Genomic DNA, 23,800 nt, shown 5'->3' on the forward strand with positions numbered 1-23,800 from the left:
GGTAACCATCAAGTGCATTTAGAAACAGCCACTGGTCACCTGTTAAAACATTAGGATCCCTTACACTGTGATACCAATCCATAAAAAAAGACTAATCACATTACAACACCATCAGGAACCAACAGCAACTCCTAATGGTTCATATGGGTTTTCCAGCAGGGTTACAGGGATTTCTTTCATAGTGAAATGATCAAACTTACAGAAAAAGACAAAAAAAAAGAAAAGGTTTTGGCTTATTTTTACAAACACGTCACAGCGTTTCAACTCAGACACTTCCGGTGTTTTTTGTTCTGGGTGGAGGCCACAAACTCATCTGAGCGGCCAGCAGGGGGTCAGCCTACAGGTGAGTCTGAGAGAGAGAGAGAGAGAGAGAGAGAGAAGAGAGAGAGAGAGAGAGAGGCAGTGACTATGGCACTGAAATGAGTGTTTTTACTGAACCTGAGAAGAAAAAAGCGAAGAAACAGGACCTGATGCGGAGCTCGAGCGCCTCCTCTGCGCTACATTATTCCTGATCGCCGCTCAGTGCGCGAGGACTGAGTTAGTGTAAAATGGCTTCATTCGCTGCTTTGTGTTTGTGTTGGTGTTTGTCTTTGTTGCTGATCGCTGGAGCTAAAACACCAGAACAGAGCCACTCGGATCAGTTCCAAAAAGATCGCGAGGACTTCATTCTAATCACTGAAGACTCTGTAAAGGAAGGAGCCACTTACATCTCCAACCCCGCCGTTCAGACTGCCCGGGAGTGCGAGCGCGCGTGCGGCGGAAACGCGCGCTGTAATCTGGCGCTGGTGGAGGGCGATGAGAACTCGATCACGAGTTGCTTTCTGTTCGACTGTGTTTACAGGAATAAGTTCGTCTGTCGCTTCGTCAAGAAGCCCGGATTCACCCCTTACATCAGGCACTCTGTTTATGGACGCTACCTGGGAGGACCGGCTCGAGCTTCAGGTGAGTAACCAGGCTTAAGGTTTTACTCTTTAGCTTCGGAATTTTCTGTCCCGCCTTAAACGGTGCAGCAGTTATAGGCCGAACTTCGCAGACTTAACTGGAGCGTCAGAACCGCGGCTCTCTGAGTTCTGTGTTCGGTTCCGTTTAATCTGGAACTAGAACACAGTCATGAGTCACTGCTCTGATATGGAGGCGTTGTGACTCAGTGGGGTCAGTTCTAATGGTCACACTGTGGTCTGTTAGGGGAGAGTTCAGTTTTTACGCTGCTGTACATCTCAGTCACACTGTGCGTTATAATATAAATACTGTACATTAAAAATTCTAATGAAACAAAACATATCAAAGTCATAAGATATTTTCTGGCATTAGTGCATTCATGACTAAAGTCCTGCTGTGCTCTGGTGTTAAACTACCCCAGCGTGAGAATTTACACAGTGTTTAAAAGGCTTTAGATTAAAAAAACGAAGCAGCAAATAGAAATAATTAGAAATGAACAGAACAAAAACTTTCAGTGTCAACCAAATAACATTCCTCAGTTCATTAAATATTATGTTTGGTTATTTTTTTACAATTAAAGAACAATAATAAGAGAAATAAAACTGGGCCAGTTTACTCTTTTCACTTCCATTCCACCCAATATTAGAGTAACACAATTCATTATAAAGAGTTTTATACATTTCCAAGTGAAATTTATTATATAAAATTTTATATTGTATTGTTTAATGAGTATTGAGATTGAGAAACTCATCAAGTCGCCTAAAGCTTAGAGGTTAAAATAACCTGTTACAGATTTGATGTAAATTGATTATAAACAGTGATGTAGTTCAGCACTGCATTCCAGCTGTTGTGTGCATCATATAATGTAATATAATATATAATAACATGATATAACATGATACGTGTTTCTGACAACAGGCCACTTGGGCAAGTTGACACATGTGCCAACCAACCCCACCCACGTCAGGACACAACTCACTAAAGCGTTATTTATCACTGACTTTCAAGTCATTCATCAAACAATAGCTTATTGCTTCTTCTATGAACAAAAAGTTATATTTCTCTAATACATAAATTCACTTTACTTATTTATATGATATTTCTCAAGGAGACTTGTTATTGTTGAACAGACTGTAGTATTCAGAGTTCTTGATAAAATTGATTAACGTTAGTCAGTCATTTTTATGTGACATTTTATGAGGACACTGCTGACTGGCCCTGTTCTACCATTTACAAATGCTTAAATTCTTAGATTTTTAGGGTTAGGATTCGGTTTCATCTAAAAGTGAAGTTAAATCCATCCAACCGATAATTTGTAGGATGTAAATTAAAAAAAGATGAGAGGTTGTGCAGTAAAGTATGAGCACATTGGTCTTGTTTTCTGTATGCAAGTTTATTGCCATTTTTGTTATTGTACATAAAAGTATTTTCTTTCTGAGCACCCCGATACTTCCTTCCAGATGAGGAAGACAGACCTCCTATAGCCAATGCAGGGCCAGATTTGGTGGTCCAGTCTGGTGAGCGAGTGACCCTGAATGGCATCGAGAGCTGGGATGACAAAAAGATAATCAGCTACGAGTGGAAACTTCTGAGAGGAAACCACTTTGTAAAGAGTGAGGTACCATGTTTCAGCTTAACTCATGTGTTAATGTTATAAATTGAACCTCTTTAGGGTCTTCAGTAATGGAAAAAAGGGAAATAAGTCATTAAAATCCAGACCACAGAACCACTATCTGTCCTAAAGCGTCCAGACAGTCATTTTAATGAGTAAAAGCAGCTATTTTAAGTCTTGAAAAGCACTGACCAATAGAATGGATGCTCTGGAGCAGCTACACATGAGATTAAGATTAAGTGCCCCTTATTAGTCCCACAATGGGGCAATTTCACCTCCACATTTAACCCATCCATGCAGTGAAACACCACATAGAGTTGGGGGTTTGGTGCCTTGCTCAAGGGCACTTCAGTCACGTACTGTCGGCTCATGGTTCAAACCGGCGACCTTCCGGTCACAGGGCTGGTTCCATAACCTCCAGCCCATTACTGAGCCTACGGTCTCCATGCCCAATGCCAAGTGTGGGCTAGAGGGGTATAAAGCCCCCCAGCATTGGGCTGTGGAGCAGTGGAACTGTGTTCTCTGGAGTGATGGAGCTCCATCCAATACCTTTGGGATGAGTTGGAGTGATCCAGAACTGACCATCCAATATCAGTACCTGACCTCACTAATGCTCAATCAAATCCTCACAGCAATGTTCAACATCTAGTGTACTGCAGCACAAACACTCCATAAACATCCTTAATTTCAGAAGAAACTCTGCTGGAGTTTGCAGAATTATGGACAGTAATGCACAGTGTGAATTGATTTCAGTTTGGTGTTAATAAACAGTGAAAATGATTGTGTGTAAACAACCATCTATTGGAGAACTTTTTTTTTTTTATCTGAGCCAAAACAATCTGTGTACACTGCTGTGGTCAGTGGTGGTCCTATGGTGGTGTCTTTCCATTAATGAATGACTTAGAAGGAGCTGATAGATGGGCTACATGTACATTTACAGAAAATGGAAGGTAGCGATGGATATTTATTGGAGTTTATTGTAAGGAGAAGGACCTTCAGGTGTGGTCCTCCTGCCAGTTAATCAATGATCACCTTGCTCAAAGCTGCTGGAACTACTTTTTTGGTGGAAGAATTATCTAATATTTAAAACAGTAAATTTGCAACAATGTTCAAGGATTTCCTATTTTTTGCTCTTTTTTTGTAGAACTAAAAAAAAACTAAGAAATTTGAGATGGTGAATTTATGATGAATAAAATCACAGCTGTGATGATGATCCTGTTCACAATAACTCACCACATCTTGTGTTCTATTGGTTCTTTAAATAAGATGTGAAAGATCTGAAAGAGATATAATGTGCAAAAATACAAGTAGACAGATATGAATTATATTAAGTATTTCAGTGTGAAATGCAATAATTATATTTAAATACAGTGTCTCACACATAATCTGGAACTGCAGAAAGTGGAGAGTCAGATGGTCTCAAATTGTTATGTATAAATGTGTGTGTGTCTGTGTGGGTGTCCGTCAGTTTAGTCCATGGGAGTTGAGGAATCTGATGGCTTGTGGAAAGAAACTGTTGCACAGTCTGGCTGTGAGGGCCCGAATGCTGCGCAACCTTCTTCCAGATGGCAGAAGAGAGGATAGTTTGTGTGAGGGGTGTGTGGGGTCACTGACAATGCTGATGACTTTTTTCGGATGCAGCGTGTGGTGTAAATATCCGTGATGGAGGGAAGAGAGACCCTGAAGATCTTTTTGGCTGTCCTATTCATTGGAGGTTCTTGCGGTCAGAGGCGCTGCAATTTCCAAACCAGCCAGTAATGCAGCTGCTTAGGATGTTCTCTATAGTGCCTCTGTAGAAGGTGGTAAGGATGGTGGGTGGGAGATGAGCTTTCCCTAACTTCCTCAGGAAATAGAGATGCTGCTGGGCTTTCTTAGCTATGAAGCTGGTGTTCAGGGTCCAGGTGAGGTTCTCCGCTAGGTGATCACCAAGGAACTTGGTGCTCGCAACAGTCTTTACAGGGGAGTTGTTGATGGTGAGCAGAGAGTGGTCACTCTGTGGTCTCCTGAAGTCAACAGCCATCTTCTTTGTCTTGTCCACACTCAGATATAAATTGTTGACTGTCTGTCAGTCGCTGCACCTCCTCTCTCTATGCTGACTCATCGTTCTTGATGATAAGACCAAGCACAGTAGTGTCATCAGCAAACTTTATGATGTGGTTGGAACTGTGAGCTGCTGCACAGTCATGAGTCAGCAAAGTGAAGAGCAGTGGGCTGAGTACACTGTCCAGTCAGATGCTGAGGAATGATAGTAATGAATGCTGAACTGAAGTCTATGTACAGCATCATAACATAAGCGTATTTCTCAAGATGAGAAACAGCCAAATGAAGAGTGGTGGCTTGTATAGCGGTTGGAGCGATATGCAAACTGCAGAGTGGTCAGGAGAAGTGTAGGAAAAGTACAGAATCAGAGTGTCCTATTGTTCAGATTCCAAATAAAACATATCTAATTCTTAACTTAATGTTTATGTTCTAGAGGAGTTATTGTAATACAGCAAGGGGGTTTGATAAGTCACTGTAGCATAAATAATCGATCTGTTCTAGAGGAGTTACTGTAATACAGCGAGGGGGTTTGATAATGTAGCGTAAATAATTGTCCTGTTTCAAAGGAGTTACTGTAATACACCCGAAGGGAGTGTCTGGAAGAGGTGATGTCCAGGATGAGAGGAGTCCGCTGTCATTTTGTCCACGTCTTTTATCACCCTGCTGTTATTAGGGGTGGGAAGTTCACGATTCAATTAGATTACGATTCAGAGGGCTGCATTGCGATTATGAAACGATTATCGATGCATCTTGATGCACCTTTTTTATATACAGGATTTATATTTTCTCACTGTGTGAGGACTTGGTACTTTTAAAGTGAAGTATTTAAAATGGTCCATAATGAATTTACTTCCAGTATCTTTTATTAATAAACCAAACAGAAGTGATGTGGCAAGTGAACTGGAAGGTTCTCATTCACTGCTCGTTTGAAGCACGTGAGATGCAGGCTGCCACTCATCTGTGATACAATGCGCTGTTACAGTGAAATAAGATCCTGTGGCAGTGGATGTCCATGCAGCACGTTACAGCCATCCTACTTGTTTTCTTTAGTGATTTTATAACTTCGGGTAGACAGTGGGGATCGCTGTGTCACTAAAATATCTTCGAGGCCGGACATGTGCAACATGTTGAGAACCAGAGCTTTCGCACTGACTGAGAACTGGCATGCAGACTGCAGGTCACACAGCAACGCAGTCTCACCTAGCTAGTAGCTAACGAAAAGGCAAAGAGAGAGATTTAAGACGAACATTTGGAGATGAATGGACTTATTCGCATATATAACCACTGCAGTTGGTTTCCTAGTACGTTAAATCTGCAACGAGAGACTGTCAGACACTAAAAAGTAGCGAAGATGAAGTAGCAAAGCAAGCAAGCAAAGTTTATTTATATAGCGCTTTTTACAACAGGTGTTGTCACAAAGCAGCTTTACAGAAAAATCCGGGTCCAGGCCCCCATGAGCAAGCCAGTGGCGACAGTGGCAAGGAAAAACTCCCTAAGAGCAAGAGGAAGAAACCTTGAGAGGAACCAAGACTCGGAAGGGGAACCCATCCTCCTCTGATCGACACCAGATAGCAAACAGTTTTAGTATAAAGTATTATAGTACAAAACGGGGAAAATAGGTGGAGCAATGGTTAATTAGATTAGTTTTAGTTTATGCAGTAGCAGCAGATGCATCATCAGGAGGGTCAGTTCATGAGGGTGAGGTTTGCACAGTGTTGTACAGCATGAAGCTTAATGGTGGTCAAGCCGGTCCAGAAGGCTGGTGGCACTCAATCAAGGCAGAAGAAGCAACAGCATCAGACGCACAGGATGGGCAGCTGTTCAACTCGGCAAAGAAAGGAAAACACACAGAGAGTCAGTTCTGTAATGAGTGACTGATCACATATTACAGTATTAACAGAGCAGCAGAGACTCTGGCAGGTCTAGTTATTGCAGCCCTTTACTAAAAGGGAGAAACTACAAGGTAACAGAGACATGAGGGCTCCCTGAGATGTCGGCGCCCCTAAGCTCCACCGTCAGCAAACTCAAGTGAACGCGTGAGAGCAGCGGGACGACAGCACCAACACTCCCAGTTTACCCTAATACTCTTTGAGCATGAATCCCTAGATCTGCACCTTTTATCTGACAGGGAACACTAATTACCAAAGGTTTGACTAAACAAGTAAGTTTTTAGCCTAGACTTAAAGACTGAGGCTGTGTCTGAGTCCCGAACATTAACAGGAAGATTATTCCAAAGCTGGGGGGCTTTGTATGAGAAGGCACTCCTCCCTGATGTAACTTTAGAAATTCTAGGTACTAATAGTAAGCCAGCACCTTGTGATCTAAGTAGGAGCGATGGTTCATAGTAGGAGAGAAGTTCACTCAGGTACTGAGGGGCAAGTCCGTTTGGAGCTTTATAGGTCAGTAAGAGAATTTTATAATCAATGCGAAATTTAACTGGCAACCAGTGTAGTGTTGATAAAACTGCACTGATATGGTCAAATTTTCTGGTTTTAGTAAGGACTCTGGCTGCAGCTTTCTGGACTAGCTAAAGCTTGTTAAGGCTTTTGCTGGAACATCCAGACAGCAGGGCATTGCAGTAATCTAGCCTTGAAGTAATAAATGCATGAACTAACTTTTCTGCATCCTGTAGAGACAATGCATTTCTTAATTTAGCAATATTGAGGAGATGCAGGAAGGCTATTCTAGTAATATTAGTTATATGTGCATTGAAGGACAGATCGGGATCTATCGTTACACCAAGATTTTTTACAGATGAGCTTGATGCAACTGAGAAATTGTTAAGTTTAAGTGTAAAATTAAACAGTTTGTTTCTTGCTGCTTTTGGACCAAGAAGCAGAACCTCTGTTTTATCCGAGTTAAGAAGGAGAAAGTTACTCGACATCCAGTCTTTTATGTCTTTTATACAGTCCTCAGTCTTGCCAAGTTTAGTTTTAACACCCGGTTTGCTTGATATATATGTTATCGGCATAACAGTGGAAATTTATACTGTGTTTACTGATAATGGTGCCCAGTGGTAGCATATATATTGTGAATAATATAGGTCCTCAAACAGAGCCTTGTGGAACACCATACTTTACTTTTGCGAGGACAGATGATACACGTTTACATTAACAAACTGATAGCGATCAGTGAGGTAGGACCTGAACCAGGAAAGAGCTGTTCCTGTTACCCCTACAAGGTTTTCTAGTCTATCTAATAATATAGAGTGGTCTATCATGTCAAATGCCGCACTAAGACTGAGGAGGACTAGCAAAGACACATTTGCTTGGGCAGAGAATAATAAAAGATCATTTACAATTTTCACTAGTGCTGTTCCTGTACTATGATGTGGCCTAAAACCAGACTGAAATTTGTCATGTATATGATTCCTATACAAATAGGAACTTAATTGTTTTGCTACAACTTTTTCCAAAATCTTTGATATAAAGGGGAGATTCAAGATAGGTCTATAATTTGATAGTTTGCAGGGATCAAGGTTAGCTTTCTTAATCAGAGGTCTAATTACTGCTAGTTTAAGGGTTTTTGGGATGTATCCAAGGCTAAGAGAGGAGTTTATTATTGACATAATAGGCTTTGGTTATTTCTGGCAAATTTTTTTGAGTAAACCTGTAGGAATCGGATCTAACATACAAGTAGAAGATTTTGCAGGGGAAACAATTTTAACTAGTTCATTTTGTTGAAGTAAGGTAAACGATTCCAGCCTCTCTGCAGTAATTTTAATATTCTCGAGATTTAGACTGACATTATAAGGCAGCAGGTTTGTAGAGTTTAACTGTGTTCTGAATTTTCTGCCTAATATTTTCAATTTTATCACTAAAGAAATTCATAAAATAATTGCTGCTATAGGCTAATGGCATCTGAGGTAGAAATTGTGCCAAGTAATAATCTAGGATTATTTTTATTGTTTTCTATGAGAGAAGAGAGATAGGTTGAGCGTGCTGCAGTAAGTGCTCTTCTATAGTCTATAAGGCTCTCCTTCCAAACGGACTGGAACACTTCTAGTTTAGTCAGGCGCCATTTTCGCCCTAGTTGTCTGACAGTCTGTTTTAAAGCCTGAGTATGATCATTATACCAAGGGCCAAGCTTTTCCTGCCTTACTATTTTACTTTTTAATGGAGCCACACTATCTAGTGTAGATCGAAAATTATCCTCTAAGAACTTGGTCATAATATCTAACTCGGTAGGATTAGATGGACAGTTGACAGAAGCTGATAATTGAGGAAGGTTTCTAATAAAGCTACCAGCTGTGGAGGAAGTTATTGTCCACTTAATGTGATAACATGGTGATGAACGCATATTACCACTAAAGCAAATTTCGTATGAGATTAAATAATGATCTGAGACTGCTGTGCTCTGGGGGAGAATGGCTACGTTATGTATGTTTACACCAAAGTTCAGTATTAAGTCTAGAGTGTGGTTGTGGTAGTGTGTGGACCCCTTTATATTTTGGGTGAAACCTACAGAGTCTAAGATAGATATAAATGCCTTACTTAGTGCATCTTGAGGTTTGTCAAAGTGGATATCTCCGACAATTATTCCATTTTTAAAACGTTATTAAACTTGATAGAAACTCAGAGAATTCCTGTAAGAACTGAGAATACGGCCCTGGCGGCCTGTAAATTGTAATTAGTGAAAAGGAATCTTTATTTGTTCCTCGATCATATATATTAAGAAAAAGAACTTAAAACGAAGAGAATTTGCAGCCTATTTTCTGGCTCAGGCCTAAAACTTTTGTATGGATTGTTGCTATACCTCCACCCCGGCCACTTAAACGAGGGCTATGCTCATAACTGTAGCCTGGGGGTGTGGCTTCATTTAGACTAAAGTATTCATTGGGTCTAATCCACGTTTCTGTGAGGCACAGAGCATCAAAATCATGATCGGTAATAATTTAATTTACAACGACGGCTTTAGATGAAAGAGATCTTATGTTAAGCAGTCCTAGTTTTAGACCAAAGGTTTGGTCATTGCAAACTGGTATAACTGGTCTGAAGTCAGCTTCTCTTTGAATTTTTCCGTTCCAGCTTAAATGGTGCCGCATTTACATTCACCGCCTCATTCAAAATTTAAGGTGGAACGGGAAAATTTGAATGAGAAGCTGACTTCAGCCTCCTAAAGCAGTCGAATGTTGAGAGACGTTTTACAAGAAACTATTCAACTTTTGAGGTCCTGGCGGAGATGGGAGGAAAGTGGCTATAGCTAAAGCTTAAAGCAGAGCAAAGTAAATCTGTGTTTTCGTTTATATTTTTAGCCTATACTAGGACATTAGCACATACTGAGACATACTGGACATTAAATGTTGTTGCTCACAAGGTTGTTTGATTTTTGTTGAAAGGACAAAATGGCTCTTTTTAACATTTAGGTTGTCGACTCCTGACCTAACCTGGCTTTTAATGCAGATGGTGCCAGTCAGATTTCTCGCTCATCCAGTTGTGTTTTTGTTATGTACCACCACAGACTGTCCGGGCGCTGCACTTCCGCACTTCCAAGTTCCGCCTTTTGCGTTCCGTCAACATTACGTTATAAATTTCAATTTAGAAAATCGATTTTCAACATTTGTGAATCAATTCAGAATCATTCACATCCGCATCACGATGCATCTAAGAATCAGTACCCACCAACCGCTGTTGTCCTGACGTGTCGTCAGATACATCCTATGATCCTCTCTGCTGACCTAATTGAGCACTGTAGTTTGGCTTGTTCTTGTAAGGTGGAGGAATCAGACCAGATGGTTATGAATGATGAGAGGATGGAGTCAATAATTACTGTGTAGAACTGGATCATCAGACTCTACAGCAGGTTTAATTTCTTCAGCTCTCTGAACAGAACATTCTCTGCTGTGCTCTCTTAGTGATGGAGACCGTGTTCCTCTCACACTTCAGATCCCTGGATATGGTGGCACCCAGGAACATAAGTGACTCCACAGTGGAAATCACAGAACCACGTCTGTTGAGGGGGGTAGGGAAGTTTATAATCCACCAGTAGGAGGAGGAGGGTGGGGGACTGACAGAGAGAGGCTGAAGATTGTCCTTTGTGTGTTCAAATCTGCAGTAGAGCTCATTCAGGTCCTTGGTGAGTTGGCGGTTGTTCCGGAGAAGGGGAGTCTATCTCACCTTGTAGCTGGAGATCTTTTTTCGTGGCCCCTCCAGGCTGAAGGTATTAGCAGTGATGTGCCTTTTCAGCTTTTCTGAATATTTCTTCTTTGCTGCTTTAATCTCTTTTTCCAGCTTGTATTTGGCCTTTTTGTAGATAATTATGTCTCCACTGCTGAATGTTGGCTCCTTTTCCCTTCAAAGCTGTCTAAGTTCAGCTGAAAAACATGGTTTGTTGTTTCTGTATTTCACCCGTAGTTGAATGCAACAGAAACTCATGTATGACATAACGGTGTCTGAGTATTCATCTGAGTCCCTCTGTTGCCTCTTCAAAAACAGTACAGTTTGCAGAGTTAAACTAGCCCCATAGCTTTTCACTGTTGTGACGACAGGCTTGTTGGTCACAGTAACATCAGGAACATTTTCCTCACCTTCACTGAAAATAAGTAACTTTTAAGTTAGTGATCCATTCTTTTGTCTTCTCAAAACATGGAGTTTGTTCAGTTTTTCTTGTGTGTTATTTGTCTACAGACAACAGATCTCCCTGACCAGATGATATTGTCCAACCTGCAGCCTGGAGTTTATGAGTACAAGCTTACGGTCACTGATTCAGCCGGTCAGTCGGACTCCACATCGATTACTGTCCTGGTTCTGACAGCGGAGCAGGCCGAGCGTAAGTCTTCATTCTGGTCTCACTGAAGCCATTTAGTGTAAATGTGACAGAGTTTAAACATCAGATGAATTTGTCTGTCTGTGATTCTTCTTCTGCGCTGTAACTGATGTTTACTAATCCAAGCTCGACCAGCTGAACACCTCTGTGAGATTTATTTGGACTGGAGTGTTAAACACTGGGTGAATTAATTAATTATTGGTTCTGTTTAGTGAGTTGGTGGTTATAATGTCATGAGTGTTAACTGAACACAGATCAGAGTGAGAGCTGCTGAGCTGCTGAGTGTTGCAGCGTTTATCCTCCCTTTGACACAGCAGAACAGGTTTAACTCGCTACAGCCTCAGCATGTCTGTTTGTGTCTCAGCGTGTCTTGTTTGTGTCTCAGCATGTCTGTGTGTGTCTCAGCACGTCTGTGTGTTTGTGTTTCTCAGTGTGAGTGTGTGCCTGATTGTGTGTGTTTCTCAGTGTGTCTGCGTGTGTGTCTCAGTGTGACTGATGCAGCTACAGAAAGCCAGTGAAGGGAGCGCAGCAGTGGAGTCAACTTAGAAAGACTGAAGACGAGCCGTGCTGCTGCATTCTGGATCAGTTTAAAGGCCTGATGGCTGCATAAGAAGACCAGCCAAGAGCGAGTTGGAGTACTCAAGCCTTAAAGGACAAGAGACTGAACAAGCATCTGGGTGGCCTCCTGAGTGAGAAAGGGTCAACCCCGGATGTTGTACAGGAGAAACCTGCATGACTGAGTCACTTTTGCAATATGAGCTGAGAACAATTACTGGTCATCCAGAATCACACCCAGACTTCTTTTTGAATGAGATGGTGAGAACATGACAAGGACTTGTAGTTCCAGGGATGAATAGCAGCTCAGTCTTGCTAGGAATGAGCTTCAGGTAGTGAGCTGCCATCCATTAAGAGATGTTAGCCAGACATGCTGAGATGCGACTGGAAACCTGAGTATCAGGAAAGCGTTAGTTTGGTTTCATCAGCATAGCAGTGGTGAGAGAAGCCATGAGAGGATATTACATCATCAAGAGAATGAGTGTAGAGTGAAAACAGAAGAGGACCCAGCACCGAGCCTTGTGAGACACCAGTGGAGAGCCAACATGGAGCAGATGTGGACCCTCTCCATGTTACTTGATAAGAGCGCCCCTCTAGATAGGACTTAAACCACTTCTACCCAGAGCCAGTGATTCCAAGCTTGGGGAGGACAGATTGAAGGATTGTCTGGTTGCCTGTGTCAAAAGCTGCAGAGAGTCAAGAAAAATCAGAACCGATGACAGTTTGGCTGATCTTGCTGCTTGGAGTTAGTGTTGTTCTCTAAGTGTGTGTGCGTGTCAGAGTGAGTTTGGCAAGTTAGTGTTGTTCTCTAAGTGTGTGTGCGTGTCAGAGTGAGTTTGGCAAGTTAGTGTTGTTCTCTAAGTGTGTGTGCGTGTCAGAGTGAGTTTGGCAAGTTAGTGTTGTTCTATCAGTGTGTGCGTGTCAGAGTGAGTTTGCAAGTAGTGTGTTCTATCAGTGTGTGTGCGTGTCAGAGTGAGTTTGGCAAGTTAGTGTTGTTCTATCAGTGTGTGTGTGTGTGTGTGTCAGTGTGGGTTAGTGTTGTTCTGTCAGTGTGAGTTCGGTGAATTAGTATTGCACACAGTGTAGCTGATGTGAGGGTGACGTGTTTGTGGGCTGATTATTTTACTGCACTTGGTGAACCGGCTCCTTCTGAGCTTTTGTTTACTGTTAAAGGCCTGAAGGGATCGAGCTGCTCGTGCACAGGGTGTGTCTGTGTTACTCAATACTTGATGCTGAATTCAACAGAAGAAAAATTCCTCAAAAAGCTCAACACAGGTTCAGAATTCCACAGGTGCAGATTCATACTGGATTAAATCACTCCACAATTATTACTGTCAGACTGTAAAACCTACACACACTGCAGATTTATACTGGTTAAAAACGCTCCACAATTATTACCGACAGACTGTAAAATTATACACACTGCAGATTCATACTGTATTTAAATTGCTCCACAATTATTACCATCAGATTGTAAAATTATACACACTGTAGATCCTTACTGGATTAAACAATAATCTTGTTTCTGGTGTCTGAGATGACAGAACTTCAGCAGGTGAAACTAATCCAGCTCCTGTATCCTGTAGGTTAAACATTATTTTCCTGTGAATGTTTTTTTTGCTCAGTGTTTGAATAACTAAATGAGAGCTGTTGTGGTCAGTCTGGTCAAACATTGATGTCAGTGTTCAGTCAGCTGTGGTTCAAGTGGATGTTTTGTGCAAGGGTGTTTTTTTCCATTAGAATGGAATTCTGCTTGTTACCATTCAGAAGAACTCAGACACTGCATTACTGTATCGGATATTAATCTGAATGCTCTGCACTGTAAGGTGCTGCACTGTATTGATATCAGCATTAATCGATTTATTCCAGGTCACTGTTTGACTCCAAAGAAGGTGGGTCCCTGTCGAGGGTCATTTCCTCGCTGGCATTACAATGCTGCATCTAACAGGTGTGAGGAATTCCAATTTGGAGGCTGTTTGGCAACCAACAACAACTACCTCTCTTACCAGGAGTGCTCTGACGCCTGTAATGGCACAACAGGTAAAACAATATTATTATGTAATTTGACAACACAGCGTGATGGGTAATAATTATTATACATGATTTTATTACAGGACGAGTAATAAAAACCTCATGTTTGTCAGAAAAATTTGACTGAGACTAATAATACATAATAAAACTTAGAAGTTATGGTATGCTGACCTACCCACTGATTTATTGATCAGTGAACAGTGGATTTTTGTGAATGATAACTTTTAGCTGGTCTCTCTGCAGTGACTGCTGAAAGGAGGAAACTCAAGTTGCTCACTGAAGGTAATTTATTTCATCTGGTTAAAATGCTTTGAGAGGGTCAGTTAATGTCTTTGATGAGCTTCATGTTTGTTAAATGTTTTTGTTTTGTAAACCATTCATTTATTTTTTCTAAAATGTTTCAGAGACTACAGCTAGTTTTCTATCCTTAATTAATAAGCCTGAGATATAACAAGATAAATAAGATATAAATCTGTTATTGTAGCTACACTTTCAGTACAGACATGTTGGAGCGAATAAATTAGCTTAGCTGTGGTTTACAGTTTAACCTGTATGAGTCATGTGGGTTACTCCATTGCTACAGTTAAACTAAACCTAATTAAAAATCACATATCTGCCACTAGATGGTGCTGTATCTCAGTTCTAAAAGAGGTTTATCTTAAACCTGCTGAAGTCGAGGTTTTACTAAGGTTTAAGACAAAATTATTGTAAGTGAAGCTCAGTGTTAATCGTTACAGTCCTGATTAGGCTTTTTCAGAATGTATTCAGTATGTAACTGTGGCAGATCTGCATTTAATCTCAGAAAACGTGTTCTTCATCCCCCCAAACACAAAAAAGAAGCTGAACCTGTGCTAAACTCGGGCTAAACTGCTGCTAAGCTAATGAGCAGCAGCCCCTCTGTGTTCTTGTTGTCTGTTTATGTTTAATAATGTGAGGTGCTGTTTGTTGTACTCTTGCAGCGTGTGTGTGGGTGTGTGTTTGTTGTTTGTTTATGTTTATGCTGCACTCTTGCAGTGTGCGGGGGTCAGTGTGCAGATGGTCAGTTCAACTGCTCCAACAGCTGCTGTTTGGAGGCAGAGTTAGAGTGTGATGGACAGGCCCAGTGCAACAACTTGGATGAGGAGAACTGTCAGCGCTGTGAGACTGACCGCCACCCTCATCACATTATTAAGCATTTTAATGTAAATGTGAAGTAAATTTTAATCAAAGCACATTTAAAAGGAGCTTTTGTGTTTTTGTTTTTGTTTTATCAGTAAACAAAACTCTTTCTCATTTACTGGAGATTCATGTGAATGACAAGAAAGGTGAGTTTTAAAACAGGAAGATGGGGAATGTTTATATTTATATGTTATTATTTTAAATAGTAAAACTGTTCAGTCTTTTTTAAATCATTAATATTTGTAATATTCAAGATTAACTCACTTTTTATTATTGTTACTATTTAAATTATATAATATAAAATGTTTAACAGCATCATTAACTGAATTCTGCAGTTCCAGTTGGGTCACAAGGTCATTCAACATCTAATAACGAATAATGTTTATCTATCTATCTATCTATCTATCTATGTATGTATGTATCTATCTATCTACCTTTTTTTGTTTATTTATTCATTCATGGTAAAAGAATAAAAAAGGTAAAGTTCAGTGCCTGTCAGTGAGGACGCACTCATTGGCCGCTGCAGTGTGAGTTACTCAGTGAACTAACTGTAGAATAAAAATAAAACAGTTGATCTGATTTTTCCTTGTTTCTGTCCTGAAACTGTGCAGGATGTCCTCACACTGCTGCTCTTAGGAAACTGAACAGTTTCTTATTAGAGCATTTATTAGAGTCTAATTGGACTCTCTGACTGTCTCTCTGCCTGTGTTCAGCGCGCTGTGTGGACCCCCCGGCGACAGGACCCTGCAGAGCCAGCATGCCGCGCTGGTATTACGACCCTCTGAACAGAAACTGCCATCAGTTCACTTACGGAGGCTGCGGTGGAAACAAGAACAACTTTGAGATGAAGACGATCTGCATGGAGGCCTGCGAAGAAATCACAGGTCTGAACTTTAAACATCATATCATTTTATCGAAATATAATCACTGTCTTATCAAAACATAATCACCTGATCAAAACACCATCACTGCCTGATCAAAACACCATCACCATCTGATCAAAACACCATCGCCGCCTGATCAGAACACCATCACCATCTGATCAAAACACCATCACCATCTGATCAAAACACCATCGCCGCCTGATCAGAACACCATCACCATCTGATCAAAACACCATCGCTGCCTGATCAAAACACCATCACTGCCTGATGAAAGAACCATCACCACCTGATCAAAGCACCATCACTGTCTGATCAAAACATCACCAACGTCTGATCAAAACTTCACCACCATCTGACCAAAACACCACCACTGCCTGATCAAAGCACCATCAGCATCTGATCAAAGCACCATCAGCATCTGATCAAAACATCACCACCACCTGACCAAAGGACCATCACTGTCTGATCAAAACACCATGATCGTCTGATCAAAACATCACCACCATTGATCAAAACACCATCACCGTCTGATCAAAACACCATCAGTATCTAATCAAAGCAGTTTACACTTGAGATATGAGGTTTTATGATGGTGTTGATAACATATAAATATTGACTTATGTATATTTCTGCTTGTAAACTGCAGTTCTTCTCTTTTCTCTGTTTTAGAGAATGACGTCTTTTTCAAGGGTCTGTTTGAACGCTCTGAACAGGATGAACATCATTCAGGTAGAATCTTTACGCACAGTTGCAGTTTATAGTTCAGTCTGCAAACCCTGCGGTCAGCGAGGGGCACTTGAGTACCGTTCCAGTTTAATTTCATTTCAGAAACAGACATTTAAAAATGAAAATAAACAGTTAGTTGAGTCTCATAAAAAAAACACAAAACGTAACATGTAAAACATAAACTAGTCCTTTTACATTTTCATTGTCAGAAACAGCAGATGCAACATAAAACATACATTTTTTTCATCTCTTTAATACTGAAAATAAGAAAAAAAACACAGTGCAAACTCTGCCCCCACCAGTTTTCTGCAGTGTGGCCCACACAAAACCCTCATTTAGTCAAGCAGAATGAGAGCTGCCTGCGCAAAAATATATCTGATTTGTGTTCTAGATAATCTTACAGTGTGAGCTCAGATCTGTGAACTCAGGCTTTTCAGTCTCATCTTCACCATTTCAGATAAAGACCCTCTCTAACATGGGGTCTTATGGCTCCATCCTGATGAGCTGACTGACAGGTGGAGGCTGTGAAAATGAAAGTACAATCAGCTAGAAAAAAAATGCACATCCTTTTTTTTAAAGTTTTATTTTAATGTGGAATCTGCTGTATCGGAGAATGGAAATGTAAACTGTGTTAAAATGACACAGACAAGCTGGATTTTTGGACTTGATTTTTGTGTTTTATGTTCTTCTCTTAGGCTCCGTGGCGACAGCGGTAATCCTGGCAGTAGTCATTCTTGCTCTTTTAGCTCTGCTGGGTTTCTGTTTTCTGAAGAAGAGGAAGAGCAGCTCTCAGCGCCAGCCCGTTCCCACAGCCAGCCCAGTGGTCACTTTCACAGAGGACACAGAACACCTTGTCTACAAACCCACCACCACCTCCTAACACCTCTTCAAACCCACTACCACCTCCTAACACCTCTTCAAACCCACTACCACCTCCTAACGCCTCTACAAACCCACCACTGCCTTCTAACACCTCTGTAAACCAACCACCACCTCCTAACACCTCTACGAACCCGCCACACAGGATTAATCACAGTATGATATTATTGTTAAAGTGAAACACTCTTGTTTATTTGTATTTATGGGATTTTCTGTACTGCTTTCATCAGTACTTTTTGCAACTTTTTATTTTTCTGTTTTCCAGTTTCTCAGGGTTTATTATCAGTGGCTTTCATCCTGTTCAGTTATGACTGTCATTTTAAAGATTTTTATTCTTTTCTTTCATGTTTTATTTTTCTTTGTTGTTTTTTGTTGTTATGAATGGAATTGCTGGTTTTATTGATGTTTACGTAGTAAAACTTTACACTGTTAAATTGCCGTTCATTTAACAGTTTAATAAAATATTCTGAATGTCATATATCAAGAAAATATTAATCTGTATAGAATTATTAAGGTGGAAATTATTTTATTACTGTTGAGAGAGTCTGAATGATGCTGGAGATAAATCTACAAATCCTGCACATCCAACAACATAAACACCATCTTAAATATAGGAGACTAACATCATGAAGTTGCGTCTCTACCACCAGATGGCGCTGTATTACCACAGGGTGACGTGGGTAAATATTGGGGTAAATAATATTGTTTAATGTTTGGTCTCATTATCATGTCTTGCACGATATGTTGACCAAATGTAAACCAAAAGAACAACCGGTAACAAAATTACAAAAAGTAAAGCCAAAAATAGTGACTAAAGCTGTGTTTTAAAGACAAGGTAGAATTTGACTTCTTACCTGACTTTTCCATTCCAGCATAAATTGTGCAGCTGTTACATTCTCATGCCTGTGGTGCCACACTGTAACTGCTGCACCATTTAAGGTGGAACAGAAAGTTTGAGTAAGCAGTTGGCAAATAATAACTGGTTACATTTACTCAGTTAATTATACTCATGAGCTATGTATTATTATATGAATACACACATCTTCTAAGCCGCTTATCTTTCTGGGGCTGCTGGAGCCTATCCCAGCAGTCATTGGGCAGAAGGCAGGATACACCCTGGACAGGTCACCAGTCCATCATTGGGCAGACAAACAGACATATACATTCACACACACACTCGCACCTAGGGGCAATTTAGCATATCCAGTTGCCCCGACTGCATGTCTTTAGACTGTGGGCGGAAACCAGAGACAGGAAACACCGACATGGGGAGAACATACAAACTCCACACAAAAAGCACCCTGGCTGCCTGGCCAGGAATCAAACCCAGGCCCTTCTTGCCTCCTGTGAGGCAGCCTCCGCTACCCACTGTGCCACCCTAATTATATGAATAATTATTTAATATTAATATAATCACGTAGTGTTGTTATGACTTTGTGCTTCTTTTGAAATTTTATTTTAAAATTGATCTGATTTTTGTTACATTTTAATCTTTCTTATTTAGTTGCTAATTCCTTTTTGTGAGGTTTTGTTGTTGGTTCAGCAGCTGTTCCTGCTTTATGATTCTGTCTCTTTGGAGCTTTAAGTTTATATTTTAGACCAAAAGGGTCCAAAAAGAGAAGAAAACCCCTAACATAAACCCTGAATGTAAAAGATATTCTGCTGCAGTTGTCAGTTACTCAGTTCTTAGGTAGGATTTCATCTGCTTTGTTTTTCTGATTGTCTGATTTTATTTGGCTTTTTTATTTACTTTTTATTTGTTTCCCTTACATCTTGTAGCAAGTCTGCCATTTTCTCTTTAGGAAAATGTTCTTTGTTTAAGCCACAGAGAGGGATCTACACACACTCAGGAAATGAGGGAAGGTCACCAACCGAAAATCACAAAAAGGTCAACGCTTCAGACACGTTAATTAATCTGAAAAGTACACGATTAAACACAACCAACACGTTCACTCTTCTTTATGAGCAGCAACAATTAACACAATAAACTGAACTAAATACAGCCTTTGGAGAGGCGCACTGCATTCTGAGAGTCATCTATTTGCTCCTGTCTGCTCTCCTAATTGGCCAAAAAAGTCCTAAAAGTCCAGCATTTCCTTCCTGAGGTTAAGCACAGCTCTGTCCACCATGAAGGAAATCCAACATGAGCACGCATGCATCCTGTAGGCATGAGCTAGATCTTGTCCCCTTGTCTTAGCTGCTCCCTCTCACTCTGATTTGGCTGGCGGTGATGTACCTGAATTGGATGGTTGTTGCTTCCAAGTTGTCAGGTGTGCCACTCTTAGGGTGTGGGAGCACATGTGGAAGTAGTAGTGATACTAATTAGTCAGTGTCAGTGAGGGCAGTGAGCCGGCTGTGGCATCAATGCCGAGGGTCATTCTCTCCGTCGGCTTTGGTTCACAGCATTGCCTGGTGCAGTGTCCCATCTTCCTGCACTGCCAGCACACCAGTCGCTCCACCATCGCTTGTTTGGGTGCTGCTCTGTAGGTCATCTGCTTCACGATACACGTTTAAACACAAGCAACATTAAACTCAACTAAATACAGGCTGTGGAGAGGTGCATGGCATTCTGGGAGTCCTCTACATACTCCTCTCCACTCTCCCATTTGGCCCAAACCTTAAGCATAGTGACAGCGCCACATTATTTTAGTGCTGTTTTATCTCTTTTTCTTATTTGAGCTTTTACTTATTTTTTTTTTATAAATTGTCTTGTTCATTTAGCCTTGTAAGTCTTCATTTGTTTTAAACCAGTTTGTAACCCTTGTTGCACTTCCGATTCAAAATAAAGGTTGGTTCTTTGATTTTTTTCTTACTTCACCTCATATTTTTTTTCTACTTCAGTCACTGAAGTAACAATACTTTTACTTGCGTATGAGTTTAGACGTCTGGACACATCTAAACACACTTCAGCATCTACACATCTTGTACACTATATGGACAAAAGTATTGGGACACCTAGACATTACACCTACAGGAGCTTTTATAAATCCCATTCTAAATTCTTGAGCTGGTCCCCCTTTGCAGCTATAACAGCTTCCACTCTTCTGTGAAGCTTTCTACAAGATTTTGGAGTGTGTCTGTGCGAGTCCATACACTGATGTTGGGCGAGAGGGCCTGGCTTGCAATCTCTGTTCTAGTTTATCCCAAAGGTGTTTGATGGGGTTAAGGTCAGGACTTTGTGAGGGCCACTCAAGTTTTCTTCCACATCAAACTCACCCAGCCATGCCTTTATGGAGCTTGCTTTGTGCACTGGGGCTCAGTCATGCTGGAATCTTTTGTTATGATTTCCCTTCACTGGAACTAAGGGGCCTAGGCCAACCCCTGAAAAACAACCCCATAGCATTATCCCTCCTCCACCAGACTCGTACATCAGACTGCCAGATAAAGAAGTGTGATTTGTCACTCCACAGAACACGTTTCCACTGCTCCAGTGGAGTCAAGTGGTGGCGTGCTTTACACCACTCCCCCCACCACCACCCCGGTTCTGAATTGTGCATTTTGGCACAAGGCTTGTGTGTAACTGTTCGGTCATCAAACCCATTTTGTGAAGCTCCTAATGCCCAGTTCTTTTGCTGATGTTGCTTCTATAGGAAAATATGGAACCCCTTATTGAGTGATTCAATAGAGGATAGACACTGTGTGCTTCAGCACTCTGCAGCCCCACTCTGGGTTTGCATGGTCTACTGCTTTGTGGCTGAGCTGTTGTTGCTTAGATGCTTCCATTTCACAATAATATCACTTGTCACAATCTAGCAAGACAGACATTTCACAAACTGACTTGTGGCAGAGGTGGCATCCTATGACAGTGCCATATTTAAAGTCACTGAGCTCATCAGTACGACCCATTCTGCTGCCAGTGTCTGTCTATCAAGACTGCACTATGTGCTTAAATTTATCCACCTGTTAGCAATGGGTGTGGCTGAAACACTTGAACTCAATAATTAGGATGGATGCCCCAATACCTTTGTCTGTATAGAGTATTTTAAGCTGTTAGATCTAATTTATGGCTTTAGCAAATATTGTCAGTTACTTTGTAGTTCAGGTGGTAAAGCTTCTTGAATATGAGGATGTGGGAAACTGTCTGATCTCATCTAAGTGGGTTAGATCAGTTTAACCACTTTCCTGTTTCTTCAGCAGAGTGCAAAACCAACAGACTGCAGTTTAAAACAGGTTTGGGCTTGAGCACAAAAGTCAACAGTCAGCAGAGCTCAGACTGAGTTTAATGGTTTAAAGTTGCAGCCCAGCTGTCAGTTTTAATGAACTGTGATGAGTGTAAGCATAGCGCAGTGACAGATATGTGCTGTGACTCATCTTTACAGATAAGATGCGCTTATTCTAACACACATAATCGCGTGCATGTTCTCTCAGTTTGAGTGCAGGTGCTCTAGTCTCCTCTACGCTGCTGTGGGTTCTGTTGTGGTTCCTCTGCTTTCTGTATCAGCTGGGTGTTCATTACTGACTCTAACAGAGACAGTAGTTCCACTGTAACGATCAGACGCTAATCTCATTCAGTAAATGTGATTTCTTCATCACATTTTCGGTCTAACTAATTAAGAGGCCCTTTGGACTTTTAACTAGCTTTTAACATTAATTTGTCTCACAGATCTTTCTTGAGACACTGAGCATGCATCAGAAATAAACTCACTAGTTAGTCAGAAATTGTTGATTATATGAGCAAAAATGAATAAGTCCATGAATTTGTTGGAATGTTCTGACCTTTAATTTGTGGAGATCATCAGAAGCAAACGTGCTGGTCAAGAAGGACTGTCTAAACGCAGGTTTTCAAAAAAATTAACTGAGCACACAAAACTTTAAAATGATGTTACTGCACCTTGTAGAACTGAACCTTTCTTCTGTCTTTGAAGCTTCAGGACTAATTAGTACTAATGTCTAATTTTCACGTATTTCATTTCTTTCATTTCCCTTCTACTGATTTTATTTTGTTTTTATTCATGTTCATTGACTTTGTGCACTAAATGAGCTGGATAAATAAACTTGCCTTTTATTATTATACTCAACTCAGAATATTAATATTATTAATTAATACTAAGATTTGTATACTCCAATCAGAATGCAGTGCTGTGTGGTATAGAAGCAGTAAAACCTGATTCTGATTCAGATTCATATTAACATTCTGATATAAATTCTGGTTCAGATATAAATGTGATGCACAATAGAATCTGAAACTCAGATTGAGAGTTTTAGATTTAGATTAGATCAGTAAACACAGAAGTGTCATTTGTATTGTTTATGTTTAGCTGTGTGCGGTCAGGACTCTGTCTGTCGGTCAGTTATTAAAGCGGGTTATTCAGGAGGAGATTCATCAGATCTTTCTGACTCATTTACAGGAACAACAGCTCAGATAGAAAATGATACAGAACAAACATCAGTGAGTCATAAGTGTCAGAGCGATGATGATGAGGGTTATTTATGATTTAAACACTCATTCAAACTTTAATGACTATGAGACACACACACACAAACCTGCTCATCAGCTGCCCCTCTGAATGTGTGTGTGTGTGTGTGTGTGTGTGGGTGTGGGTGTAAGAGTGTGTATGTGTGCATCTCGTCACACTAAAACAGTAAAACAGGTCAGTAAAAACATCAACAGCAGCTTTACTGACTGCAGGGACAGAAAACAGAGCAAGGAACCATTACACAGCATACAGTTGTTACTATTATTATTATTATTATTATTATCAGTAGTATTATACAGCTATGAATACTTATAATAGACACTGACTAAACTTCCCTCACCTTTTGTTATTAGCCTCTTTTCTTTTTAATAATAATAATAATAATAATAATAACAATAAATGTTTATGGGCATCGGTCAGGCAGCCCAGGAGAGGCAGTTTTAACATTTTTGGGTATTTTTGTTTTTGGTAGGAAAAAAAAAAAAGATGCAACAGATACGATTTACATTTTTTTAGCCTGTAGAACTCCAATCTGCACCTTCTAAGGTTCTAGGATCAGCATGAACTTTAATCACAGCTGGTTATCTTCTAGACCTCAGAGTCAAAGCAGATCTGATCTCATGGATTTGTAGCTTTATGCAGAAAGAACATAAGGAGAATAATGTTCCTGAGTAAGCTCTGACCTGTTAAGCTCCTCAAGGAACCTTACTGGGTTAGAGTTACTGTAAACGTGTCGATGATGGGAGCCTCACGTGGACATGGACTTCTCAGAACCTCGTTCTCTCCAACAGAGC

The 23,800-nt window shown here is 40.6% G+C and overlaps 1 protein-coding gene across 1 annotated transcript; it reads left to right on the forward strand.

The window, feature by feature from the left end:
- Positions 1-291: 291 nt before the first annotated feature.
- spint1b (serine peptidase inhibitor, Kunitz type 1 b) lies at positions 292-20,396 on the forward strand. Its single transcript, XM_036582392.1, has 10 exons — positions 292-942; positions 2,400-2,557; positions 11,218-11,359; positions 13,781-13,951; positions 14,186-14,224; positions 14,957-15,079; positions 15,196-15,246; positions 15,814-15,984; positions 16,654-16,713; positions 17,406-20,396. The coding sequence occupies exons 1-10, from the start codon at positions 549-551 to the stop codon at positions 17,588-17,590; spliced, it is 1,494 nt and encodes a 497-aa protein (XP_036438285.1). The 5' UTR covers positions 292-548; the 3' UTR covers positions 17,591-20,396.
- The last annotated feature ends 3,404 nt before the right edge of the window (positions 20,397-23,800 follow it).

This window comes from Colossoma macropomum, unplaced genomic scaffold (assembly GCF_904425465.1).
Source record: "Colossoma macropomum unplaced genomic scaffold, Colossoma_macropomum, whole genome shotgun sequence".
Lineage (NCBI taxonomy): Eukaryota > Metazoa > Chordata > Actinopteri > Characiformes > Serrasalmidae > Colossoma > Colossoma macropomum.

What these genes read in the sequence shown, in the direction of transcription:
- spint1b (XM_036582392.1), top strand. Translation starts at nt 549, where the DNA reads ATGGCTTCATTCGCTGCTTTGTGTTTGTGTTGGTGTTTGTCTTTGTTG. An exon ending in CGCCTGTAATGGCACAACAG is followed by an intron (nt 13,952 to 14,185) that starts GTAAAACAATAT and finishes GTCTCTCTGCAG; the next exon opens with TGACTGCTGAAAGGAGGAAA. An exon ending in TGAGGAGAACTGTCAGCGCT is followed by an intron (nt 15,080 to 15,195) that starts GTGAGACTGACC and finishes TTGTTTTATCAG; the next exon opens with TAAACAAAACTCTTTCTCAT.